Genomic DNA, 13,576 nt, shown 5'->3' with positions numbered 1-13,576 from the left:
TACAACTCTACCCGAAAATAAGGAAAGAGTTGCAGTCACAACTTGACCTTGATGTGCCACGGACAGACATCAACCCATGCTCCTAACCCATCAGTTTCAATACCCTTAATAAAGAAAATATATTTTGAATGATTTTATTCATAACACAAAGGCTTATATTTATACAACGTATATGCTTGATGTACAAGTAAGAATCACATCCTATACTGGTACAATCAGAATCAAATTACAATATTAATTCCTATTCTTAAGAGTTACAGTTGACTTTGGCAAGATTCCTTCTCTAACACCTAAGTCTTCCTCCCACATTTTATAAATAGGACAGTCAATTTTCATCGAAAACCTTTGCCACTTAGCACAGGAAATTAAAATTGAATAAAATTGAAATATAAAATTTCATATTTTCTCCTGGTTTAAATAAAAATGATATATTGTACAGCATTTTACGTTAATTTTTTTCTATTTTTTTTATAGTTTTCTTTTTAGATGAGACTAGAAGAAATTGATTACGTTCATCCATAATACACATTTATGCAAAAAACAATATGAAATTCTTTCCGTGTTAAAATTTTCATCGGGCGGTCCGTCCAATCCGGATGAGGATCCTCTCCGGATCATCTTTGTGGGGATCTGGAGAATCAATCAATTGTGTCCGCTCATCGTATATCGTGCGGTCAGTTTTCGTTAGTTAATATTTATATTTAATTTTAAATAAAAAATTTAAAATAATTTCTAATCGCATAATGTAGATGAACGGATATAATTGATTGATTCTAAAGACCCCACATAAAGAATCCGACTAGAATACTAATCCGTCCAATCCCACATATGAATCTCTCATTGGGATTGCACCCTCCCACAAACCGCGCCGTTTTGTTTAGTACTTTTTTAAAATCCCAAGCCCAAACCACGTCGTTTGGCCTGGGTATCTTCTTAAAAAAATTATAACGTGCACCAGCACCAGCAGCGCAGCGCCGTGCCGCACAACTAGAACCGACGATTTCCGGCGAGAGGTCTTGTGTAGCTTCTCCACTGTTTGTGACCTAGTGTTGGGTTTCGTCTGTTTGGTTGCCGAGAAAATGGAGGAAAATAGAAGGATTAGGTTATCGTGAATTCGATTGGTTGCTACTTTGCTATTGAAATGATCGTCGAATTAGGGTTAGTTGACCTTAGTTCAGATATAGTGAGAGTAATTCGCGGCGCATCAATTCTTGGTTGGTCCGACATCGATCTGTATATGCCCTAACTCCTAAGCAAGTACCCTAAGAAGATCGTCATTTAGTTTCACTGCATTACAAATGCTGTCTGTGGAATTTGAATTACTTCTCGTAAATTAGATTTGAAATTCCGTCGTTTTACTTCACTTGACTGAGAAGCAAAGTGCTTTGCCTCGCGGAATTGGAATTATTGCAGGGAGATCGTTTGAAGGTTAAAGTGAACACACAGACTTCTACAAAGACTCAGCTTCCTTACTCATATTACTCTCTCCCTTACTGCCAACCTGAGAGAATCGTCAACAGTATAGAGAATCTTGGGGAAGTGCTCCGTGGTGACAGGATCGCGAGCTCCCCCTATGTGGTTAGTGTTGCTGCATTTGTACAACTCTAAGAACTCTAAGCCTACTTGTTTCTCCTATGTTCATAAACTTACAATCGGACTTGTGCAGTTTCGTATGCAGGAGCCTCAGATGTGCAACATTGTCTGCCGGATAACACCTAATGCCAACATTGTAAAGGAGTTTAAGGAGAAGATAGATGACGAGTATCGAGTGAACATGTATTTAATTTTTTCTGACAATTTAAATGATTTATCCTAGTATATTTGAGGAGCCAAAACGAAGTCGCATATCTTATTAAGACTTTTTTTTTTATGACAGGATACTTGATAATCTACCTCTAGTCGTTCCCATTCAAAGGCTATATCAAAAAGATCGTACTGTTTATCAGCTTGGATTCCATGTTGGGTTCAAAGGGGATTAAGCTGGGGTATGTCCAGTATTTGTTGGCACCAAATACCTTTCTTATTCGGGGATGATTATGTTTTTCTCGTTCTTACACTATGTTATTGTGCTCAGACCAAAGAAGAGGAATACTTCATCCACAACCATCTGTCATTTACTGTGAAGTACCATAAAGATCCGCGAACTGGAACAGCAAGAATTGTGGGATTTGAGGTTAAACCATTCAGGTCAGTATTTTTCAGGACGTTCCTTTTCTCCTGCATGATTCCTTTTTGGTGAATCTTCTTTCTAAATTATCAGTTGGTAATATGGTTTGTTTGACTGTTGAATGTCCACAGTGTTAAACATGAATATGAAGGGAAATGGAATGATAGGACTCGTTTAACTACCTGTTGTTAATTCTAACTCTCCTCAAGAAGTTGCCGAGAATCAAGAAATCGTATTTACCTATGATGTTGAATTCCAGGTGAGCTCTGTAATTTAAAATTTTACTCGGTATTTTTTCGTAGGAGAATTATAACTCATAATTTACTGTCTACTCTTTACTTATTTTTTCTTTACTCGGTAATTTACTGTCTACTCTTTACTTATTACAGCATCATTTATTTGTGTCATGAACTACTATCGTATGTCTATTGCCCTAATATTTCTGATGTAATGGTGCTGAACATATGAGGAACTAGTCATCTCATAGGATACTTCTTTTCATGTCTACCTGTTCAGGAGAGTGATGTGAAGTCGGCTTCTAGATGGGATGCTTATATCTGGATGAGTGACGACCAAATCCATTGGTTTTCAATTGTCAACTCATTGATTATTGTCCTCTTCCTTTCGTGTATGGTAGCGATGATTATGCTAAGAACACTCTACCGTGATATCTCCAAGTATAATGAACTTGAGACCCAGGAAGAAGCGCAAGAAGAAACAGGATGGAAAGTTGTCCACGGGGATGTCTTCAGGCCTCCAAATAACTCTGAATTGCTCTGTGTATATGTTGGAACTGGTGTTCAATTGTTTGGAATGATACCGGTGACAATGATATTTGCTGTCCTTGGCTTCCTCTCCCCATCTAACCGGGGCGGTCTTATGACCACAATGCTCTTGCTCTTTGGTCTTTCATGGGACTTTTCGCCCGTTATACCTCTGTTCGCTTGTACAAGACGTTTCAGGGTACAGAATGGATGAAAATTGCATTTGGGACTGCGGGCCGGCCTTGAGTAAGTGCGAGGAGTGCGATCTTACAGATCTTACAAGGCCCTGATTTTCTGGGGCCCCCATATTCTAAAATCCTTCTTAATATTCTATATATAAAAAAGCTGGGAAGCGTTGGTTCCTTCATGTGGTAGTGCACGGGTTCGACACCTTAGTTTGTCATATTTGATGTTTTTGATTTTTTTTTTCTTCCAGCCATGTTTCTTTCATATAGTGCATGTGCGGGGTAACTATTTTGGGATTTTTGAGCTACACTATTTTTTCTATTTTTAAATATTTGGAGTTTAATTTCTTTCATTATACAAGATAATTTTGCTAATAAATTTGTAGTTAGGAATATCATAATAAATTAAAACTCTTAAATTTGATATAATTTTTTAAAAGCCTCCATTCCTTATATGATATCATTTAATTGAATACATTTCATAATTAGAATAATTTATTCTTTTGGTCACCGTTTAAAAGTCATCTATTTTTCATTCCATTTGAAGACTATTGAGTCATCCATATCAAAAAGAAAATTATAGTACAACTACACCTATATTGTTAGATTAAGTTGGTTTAATTGTTTAAGACATGAATCTCAAAATTTTAACTAATCTAATGGCAATCAACGGGAGGGGGGGGGAGTGAGAATCATCCTCACTTTAGGGCATGACAAAAAATGCAATGAAAAAAAGTTCATTATAAGATGCTACTAATATCATAACTAATGATTCGTTTAACACATAAATTTGTTTTAGATGAACTCTAGATGATAAGAAGAGCATGAATGATTTTGATTATGGTATTTGTACGGTGATATAATAAGTACACAGTCATATCACCAAGATTTTTGTATTTAAAAAGTATGGATATTCTAATAAAAAACATAGAGAATGCAGATAGGTACATGACCACCACACTATGCTTCATTTTTCTTTATTTATTTATTTATTTTCTTTTGCATTATATCAATTTACACACAATAAAAATATAAAATATAAAAAAAAAATATAGCAACCAAAAGTTTAGACCATGCAAGGACCTCCAAAATCTCAGGACCGGCCTGGACCTCACCATCGTCGGCCGGCAGTCGCCCAGCCTCTCCCTCCTCGGCGAGTCCAGAGTCCGCCACAACAGCTGTTTCATCGTCGATGTCAGATCCTCCGTCGGGTTCGCGGGAGGACTCGACATCGGAAACTCCTCGCAGAAGCGGACGTGCCGCTTCAGCGCCTCCTCCGTGCTAATCTTCCTCGGCGACCTCGAGTTCTGGTCCTTGATCACCTCAGTGCAGAGTCCGCAAATCCACCGGCCCTGGTGCCTCTCCTTCACCGTCGCTACGTACACCGGTGTGCACTTCTCTTTCAAACCGCAGCAGTAGCACTTCATCACCACCTCCTCCTCTGGCTCTAAAATCCTCTTCGCCTCCGCCGACTCCATAACAAAACCTCTCGAGGAAAAACGAAACTTTGAAGCATCCCTGACGCAATTTTTTACGTTACGGCGAAATTATGGCAGAGACTTCAAAATCTTCACTGTGAATTTGCAGAGGGGCTTGATTTGCTTTGTATTACTGTTGTATTTATTGGAAAACTAACCAAAACACCCTCAAAATTTTACTTTTAATCATAAGGACAGATTTTTTCAAAAATGCCAATCCTACCCTTCACACATATGTACAAGATTGGGTCAGTTTTCTGCAAAGTTCAAGTGGATACTTCCAAAAGAAGAAAAAAGAGATTGACATTTTCAGAAAACATTTGCATGCAAAAGAATATGTGGCAAACATGCAACAACCAAGACAATACAAATTCACATGCAAAAGAAAATGTGGCAAATAGTGTAGCAACCAAGACAACATAAATTCACATGACATTCAAGCAAAGACAAGATAGCCAGCTTTCAGAAACAGTGCTGACAGTTTTTAGAAACAGTGTGCTGTCACTATTCAGAAAATTGTAAATAGATGAAATGTTATTTTTGAAGAATTAGATTTTATATATAAGGGAGCTTTTCCTCCCATACAAAAGACACATTTTTCTCAACATCTGAAAACATCATAGTCACTTCATACACTCAAGCATTCGTAGCCTTCATAGCATCCTTGTAAACACTTCTTTGTAATCACTTTCTTGTAAACAACCATCTCTGTAAACATTCCATATATCAATAAAAATTCAAGTGTACATATTCAAGCAATCTCCAAGTCTTAAGTAAGTTTTCTTTTCCTTCTTTAGTGTGTTTGTTTAATTAGACTTCTAGTCCAAAACAGGAAAACACTATTGTGGTTATATTATTAACCTGTTAAACTGACGATCATACTTTGTTCGAGCACTCTGTTATAGTTGAATGTTTGCCATACAAATAACTGGACATCAACTAGGGTACCTCTGAGTTCTTCGTACCTCTGAGTTCAGCCGTTAAGGCCTTATACTTGTATTGTGAGTGACCGTCATGCTGAAACATGTCGAGTTCCATGTGCAAGGTTCTATGTCTAGTTGTTATAATGGTCATCCGACTATTTAACCGAGCATGCGTTACGAATTTGGTATCAGAGCCTAGTTTAACATTTTAATAGTATAATTATAATAGTAAAGTACCTTGATGATAGAAGTCGTAGATACAACTGATATCATATTTGTTTATTGTATATGAACAACATATATTATTGTCCCTGTAGACCCTGTCAACCACAATTACCAGGTATTTATTGTCCCAGACATCCAACTATAACTAGCATAAAGAGAAAATTAGCATATATATCCAAAAAGAATTATTAGTACTTTGAAGAAGCAAAAATTTTATCTTGGATATCTTGAACATCCTTCATTTATTCGTAAATATAATAACACAGAATTGCAGCATAAAGTTTTAGAAGCAAAAAGAACAACAAATCAAGTTTTAGAGACATTGAGAGAAGAAAGAGAGTTTTTAAGAAACCAGTTAGCCGTAACCCTAGAGAAAGGTAGACTATAGTTTATGATAGATTATCTTAATTTAGAAATTAGTGAACCTCAAAAAAGAAAACTAATTTTAGACCAAAATAGTTTAGTTTGTTATTTTTCATCAAGAAAGCATAATCATATTTTGCACAGTGAAGAAAATTCACAAGCCAATACTATTGTAGATCTTATTATTAGTCAAGCAGAAAAAATAAAATTAGAAAATAATAAGTATAATCATTTGTTAAACCAGTTGTTAGAACATTTCCAGAAAAACTCTATAAAAATAATTAGACAAAATTTAGACTATATTACATCTCAGTTAGAAGATAATAGTAGAAATATTCAAAGGTTTCCTAGCAAAAGAGAGATAAAAGAGCTTGTTGATCTTATAGATAGTAAGCCGAAGCAAGTAAAACTTAGATCATTAGAAATAGTTGAACAGCTAAAATCAGAAGTTCAAAAAATTCAATTAGTACAAAAAGAGTTAAGTGAACAAGTAGATAAGTTGCATAATAAAATAGATAAATTATTAGTTTAATGACAGGAGAGTATAAAGGTAAAGTGTCTGTTAGATATATTAAAGTGAGCATAAGAACAAAAAATTATAATATGAAAGGAGAGTATAAAAATTTGTGTATTAACTTAATGTATATAGGTAAAGTGTCTGATAGATATAATCATAAGTTTAATTTAGAGTTTCAAAATTTAGTTCAAACATTTGGCAGTAAACATGTAAATATGATAGAAGCAAAACTCGTAGATAATAGCTTTTTAGAAGGAACTCAGTGGACATTACCTAATTTACAAGTAGCACCAAATAGACAACCAGATAAAGTACAAATATATGAAACTAGTACAGGTCAAGTAACAATTAGGTTTAGTAATTATAAGCAACTAGAAAAAATAGAAGAGGATGAGAGTGAAATTGAAAATGAGAGTATACATATGGCTTTTGATAATTTAGATATTAATTTAGTTGAACAAAATTTTGATCATATTGTAGATAAACTTATAGAAGATATTGATCATTTAGATGAAGAACAATATTTGGAAAAATATAAGACATATGATTTAGGACTACATAAAATTTCAGACGAAGAAATGAAAATTTTAATCTTAAAAATAGGAGTAGAACACATTTTAGGATCAAAAGAATATAATAATTTATTAGAATTGAAAGCAGAATGTAATCCAGCAGAAGAAAGTAGTACATCAGGAGTAGAAAATCCAGGACATACAAGCAGAACCGATCAACAATTTTTAAGACCAACAAATGAACAATATAATGAAAAAGCAAAAGTAGACTATATGGAAGAAAGTATGATAAAACCTAGAAAAAATAGGATTCCATATTTGAGAGGGTTAGAACAAATTAATATAGCTGGTAATATATTAAATTTAGATAATGTAGATCCACAAGATTGGGAAAGAACGATTGAGAGATGGGAAAAAGGCCGCGTACATGCAGCATTAATGTTAGATTTTAGTAATTCACAAAACATGTTAGATTACTTTGAACATACTTTGGATGGTTTAGTTTTTTATTATTTCCAGTCATGGAAAGTTCAAAATTCAGAACAACATCAGGCAGCTAAAACACATTTTAATATTGATGGTTTTGTTACTTTGATTAAACAAGAGTTTTTTAGATCATACTAGGTTAGATGGCAGAAGTGAACAAGAACAAATAAGAGCAATCAGAAATTTAGAACAATTACAAATTTACGATTTACAGTATATAGCTGAGTATACCACAGATTTCTTTAAATATTTAGGAAGAACAAGTAGAATTAGTGATATTAATTTATTAGATACTTATATGACAAAAATAAAAGGACCAATAGGTGAAAAGATTTGGAATGAATGGCAAAAGCATTCGAAGAAAAATGATATTGCTATAGGACCTAGAATTCAACATGTATATGATATACTTAGACAAGAGTGTAGTCAAATAAAGGCTAAGAGACAAATTAGGAAGCAATTTTACATGAGTTGTAAAAATATAGATTTACCACAACAGTATGGTTGTCATAAGAAAAATAAGCATAAAAAAATATACAAAAAGAAATATAAGTCATATAAACCCTACAAACAACATAAGAATTTCAATATAAGACATTCAAGAACATATAAGAAAAGAAAATATATTCCAAAACAATTTAGAAAAAGAAGTGGCAGACCTTGGATTAGGAAATATAAAGCACCAAAAGATAAGAGTAGTTGTAAATGTTATTCATGTGGAGAAGCTGGACATATTAGACCTAAATGTCCAAAATTAGGTAAACAGTCGAAAGAAAAAGTACATTTGATGGAGTTGTTTAAGTTAGAAGAAGATGAGGATATTCAGTCAATATACAGTTTAGATAATTTAAGTGATAATGAGAGTATTTATAGTATAGAGAGTATTAACATGATAGATTCAGACTTGGAAGATTCAAGTAGCACAAATAGTGATCTAGAAGAATATATGTGTGCATTCATAGAAGAACAGCATGAAGAAGAATATAAATACATTAATTTAGGTTAGCCAGAAAAATGTCATAAGTGTAATAAATTAGTTGCAAATAAATACTACAATACATACTCAATATTATGTGAAAAATGTTATAGTAATAGGTTATTAGAAGTTAATTCAGCAGAATCTGAAATATTAGGAAATATTGTTCATAGTATAGAAAAACCAAAAAATAGTTCTTTAATCACTATAACTTGCGAAATAGAATTAGCAAAAGAACATAAGATACAAACCATAGATATGATAGATACAGGGAGTACAAAGATTGTCATAAGAGAAGAGTTAGTACCAGAAAAATATAGACAAAAATTAGCAAAACCAGTAAGAATAACACAATTTGATGAGAGACCAGTTTACTTAACACATTGTATAAATAATGAGTTTATTAAAGTAGAAAAACAACAATTTAATTTACTATTAACATTTGTTTCACTAGTAGGATCATATCCATTTATTTTAGGATTAAACTTTTTGAAAAGTTTGCAAGGTTTTTGATTTATGAACCCTAACATAACATTTTTCAAAAGAGGCATTACAATAACTGATCAAAGTAATATTGTAGAAGCATACAAAAACATAAATATAGAAGAGACTAGTGGCCAAGATAGTTATCATTTAGAAAACTCAAAAGAAAATGATGAGCATAATAACGTAGAAGAGTTTGATGAAGACATTTTTGAACATGAATACCCGATTTTAGAAGAAGGAACCTGTATAGAAATATTACAGTTAGATAGACCAAAGAGTTTAGAAGAATTGTTACAATTAGCAGAACAAACTAGGATTATAGGAGAAGACCCACAGTTACATTGGAGCAAAAATAAAATACTAGCAAAATTAGATATAATTAACCCAGATTTAACCATTAAGACGGCTGATATGCCTTGTAATCTAATAGATAAACAAGAGTTTGAGCAGCAAATAAAAGAGTTGTTAAATTTAAAAGTAATTAGACCATCTAAGTCTAGACATAGATCAGCAGCATTTATTGTAAGAAAACATTCGGAATTAAAAAGAGGTAAGGCTAGAATATTTTATAATTATAAGAGATTAAATGATAATACATACGAAGATAGTTATGAATTACCAAATAAGGATGAGCTTATAAACAAAATTCAAGAGAGTAAATATTTTAGCAAATTTGATTGTAAATCAGGTTTTTGGCAAATAAGATTAGCAGAAGAATCAATTGAGTGGACAACCTTTACTTGTCCAGAAGGACATTTTGAGTGGCTCGTTATGCCATTTGGACTTAAAAATGCTCCATCAATCTTTCAAAGAAAGATGGACCAAATTTTCAAGAAATATGATAATTTTTGTAGTGTTTATGTAGATGATATTTTAGTAGTAAAAATAAAAATGAATATATGAAGCATTTAGAGATAGTATTACAAGAATTTATCAATAATGGAATTGTAATTAGCAAAAATAAAATAGCATTAGAAAAGCAAGATATAGAATTTTTAGAAATGTATATCAAGTCAGGTACAATCCAATTACAAGATCATATAGCTCAAAAGGTCTTAGAATTTCCAGATAAATTAGAAGATAAGAAACAGTTACAGGCATTTTTAGGATTGCTAAATTATGCAAGAAATTTTATCCCTGATTTAGGAAGAAAAATAGCAGTATTGCATAGTAAAACTAGCAAAACTGGACAAAAATATTTTAATAGTGAAGATATTAAATTAGTTCAAAAAATAAAAGAAGAAATTACTAAACTTAAGCCATTAACATTACCATTAGATGATAGTTACAAGATAGTCGAAAAAGATGCTTCATCATTAGGATGTGCATGTATATTATACCAGAAAAGGCATAGGGAATCTCCAAAGTCTGACGAACAAGTTTGTAGATATTCCTCAAGAAAGTTTAGTGATGTACAATCAAGATTACCATCAACAGATTTAGAAATTTTAGGGATAATTAATTCACTTGAAGCATTTTCTTTATTTTTACATAATGAAGTATTTACGATTAGAACAGATTGTCAAAATATAGTTTCTCATTATAACAAGATACATGCTAATAAACAGGCAGCCCGAAGATGGGTTAATTTTGTTGATTCAATTACAGGAAATGGTTTTAAACCAAATTTTGAACATATAAAAGGTAATGACAATACATTAGCTGATATCTTATCAAGATTAATTTGTTGAACAGGTATGGAATATCGTGGATCATCATCAGCAAATAGCACAAGGCCGCAAGGCAGAAGATTTTCTTTTAATGGCATGATGATGCACCATCAACCTCCACCATTCAGTGGATTTCAAAATAGCATGAGCAGACCAGCATCACCATCAGTACCCACGTTCAACTTTAATGGCAATATTGTTGAAGGAATCAGAAATCCAACTCTGAGATACAGGTCAAAGGTACCAGGGCTTTCTAATAGGCAGCAGGTTCTCTTAGATAATTTTTGGAATATCCAAATTAAGCAGCCAAGCATGAGGTTAGGTTATGAAAAATTAATTAGAGCTTTAGAACAAGAGTTTGATAACTTTAATTTTAATTTCCACCAAAACCAGCAGCATATTCATTCTCTTGAGCACAACCTTCAAGTCATCTCTAGGGACCATGAGTCATTACTTGGTAAGTTTACCAAAATGAACCAAGAACTCCAATATCTTAGAATGCAGCAAAAGGCAAGTGACACCTTGAAAAGAGAATTAAAAATAGGTTTAGAAATTGATCAGCATAAGAATAAAGGAAAAGAGGTTATTGAACCCATAGAACAAGAGGCTAATGAGCCCATAGAAGAAATTAAGATTGAGCTCTTAGAAGAAGACGTTGAAATGGAGCAACATCAAAGTAATGAGCAGCATCAGGTTCTGAGTGACAAAGAAAAACAAGAAAAATATGAAAGTTTTCTTAGGAATATATCTTCAGACTTAATATTAGACGATGTTTTATTAGAAGAAATTTCAAAGGCAAAACTAAGAATAATGCCAACAGATATGCAAAATGAGATCCTGAGCAGAGCATCACAGTCCATGAAAGAGTTACAATTACAATTACAATGCGCCTTGTATCAGTCTATCTTTGATCCAAAACCAGGGATGAATATTATTACAAAGATGTATCCTCCATGTCTTTGTGATAGTACAGAGAATTGTATTTGTAAACCAGAGGTTAGCATTGCTATGGCCAGGATTGACATGAGAAATTTAAATCATGGCATTTTAGTTATGAGCATCAGAAAAAGCATAATGAGGTAGAAGTTACCCCTGCCTTACTATTAGAGTTTGGTTATCTCGATAAAATATTTATTAACCGTATTTCTCAACTAGAATCATTTCCTGAAAAACTTATTAAAGTAGCAAAAGATTATCTAGAAAGGTGGAAAGAAATTTGCATAAGTTTTATTAATAGTCCTCCAGATTGGTATGTACACATGCATAAGGAGAAAGCTAGGCATATAGCCATGATCAATGAAGAGTCCTTTAGACTAAACCCTATCTCCTCACATAGGTGGACTCCTTCATACAAAGATATTTTAAAATTTAGAGGGATCCAAATGTTTGCTTTAGATGAGTTTGAAGATTTTAGGTATGATATGGTACTAGTAGCAGAAGAAGAAGAGATGTATATTTACAGCAAGACAAGAATCAGTCATCAGCCTTATTGGAAGCCCCAAAATTTCAAAGAAGAAACAGCGGAAATATATTACAAGGTGAAAGAAGATAGAGAAAGAGATGCGGGGCTAGTAGAAGGCGATGAACAGTATTGGAATAATTTGTCTGAAGAAGAGCTGTATAACATCGACAACATGATGGAAGCCTGAAAAACTAGCTGTAAATTAGCATAAGATGAATAGCATCATAATGTATTTCCAGACAGAAATGTCAACATCATTGTGGTCCGCATGTAATGGCATAAGAGTAAATAAAAAGAAGAGTTTGATCTATTATAAACTTTTCATACATAAAATGTCCTTATGGTTAAGAATGAATAGTACCAAGCCCTTTTCGTTAAAACTACCTTTATTTATAGTGAACTGTTTCAGAGCCGAAATAGAACACTTCTCGGATTCGGATTTGGATTCCCGATTCCCGAAGGAGTTACGCATTTGGGGGCGCGGTAATTTTGTTACTGGATTTGGATTTCGGGATGAGTTTCGATATGTTTCGTCAATTTGTTACTACTTTAGGTTTCGGAGTAAATATCTGGGAAGTTTTGCTACTTAGATTTTGTTTTGGATGTTTCCACGTGTGTCCTTGCGATTGGGGGGGAATCGATTGCTTTTGTGCTGCGCTGAGTACGATCGAAGCTCTCTAAATTTTATTGCCCGATTTCGTTGTGATTTTGCCACGTGGAGCGTTGTGATTCGGGGGAGGATTGCATTCTTTGGCTTGCTGGGTAGGGGATCATAACTTTCAGATTCTGTACAAGCATATATGTGTTTCGAGTTCTCCAAGCCAAACATGATATTCAAGGAAGTAACCACGCGGTATTTCTTTACGCGTGCGCGTCTGTGCAAGGTTGAGTCATCGTGGACATGGCATGTAGGCCCATTTTTTATGAAAAGGATGCGAGGATCCCTTTCTTAGAGATGTTATGAATCCCATGATCGTGATCATTTATCGTACATCGTGTGATAAAAAATAATTTTAAAATTCAATTTAAAAATTAAATATAAATAGTACTTAACGAAAATTGACCGTACGATATTGATGAATGATTATGATTGCGGAATCCCTAAAATTCATAGGAAAAGAGACATGCGAGGATCATTTTCCCATTTTTATGCTAGGTGGGGTCCGATTACTTGCGGATGGGTCCCAAGAAACTGTATTTTAGCAAATCACGTGTTTCGTGTGAGATTAAGTTGTACCTTATGACCCCTAAATGGGTAAATTAAAGTTTAGTTTTTTGTTTCTAGAATATAAAATCTCTAAATAATAATATATTTTAAAATTGTTATTGACATTTTAAAATTTTCGTTAATACTTTTCACAA

General features: G+C 33.4%; 1 protein-coding gene and 1 pseudogene across 1 annotated transcript; one reads left to right on the top strand and one right to left on the bottom strand.

Annotated features, from left to right (window-relative positions):
- Nucleotides 1-1,987: 1,987 nt before the first annotated feature.
- Nucleotides 1,988-3,177, top strand: LOC139187578 (transmembrane 9 superfamily member 9-like; annotated as a pseudogene).
- A 460-nt stretch (nt 3,178-3,637) lies between these two features.
- LOC139198303 (uncharacterized) lies at nt 3,638-4,594 on the bottom strand. The gene is made up of 2 exons (XM_070826803.1): nt 4,232-4,594; nt 3,638-3,664 (listed from the first exon to the last, which is right to left on the bottom strand). Exons 1-2 carry the CDS (start codon nt 4,592-4,594, stop codon nt 3,638-3,640), a joined length of 390 nt encoding a protein of 129 aa, XP_070682904.1.
- Between the last annotated feature and the right edge of the window lie 8,982 nt (nt 4,595-13,576).

This window comes from Malus domestica, chromosome 08 (genome assembly GCF_042453785.1).
Source record: "Malus domestica chromosome 08, GDT2T_hap1".
Taxonomy (NCBI): Eukaryota; Viridiplantae; Streptophyta; class Magnoliopsida; order Rosales; family Rosaceae; genus Malus; species Malus domestica.
This window is presented reverse-complemented; position numbering and strand designations above follow the sequence as displayed.

What these genes read in the sequence shown, in the direction of transcription:
- LOC139198303 (XM_070826803.1), bottom strand. Translation starts at nt 4,594, where the DNA reads ATGGAGTCGGCGGAGGCGAAGAGGATTTTAGAGCCAGAGGAGGAGGTG. An exon ending in GCGACTGCCGGCCGACGATG is followed by an intron (nt 3,665 to 4,231) that starts GTGAGGTCCAGG and finishes ATGACTCAATAG; the next exon opens with TCTTCAAATGGAATGAAAAA.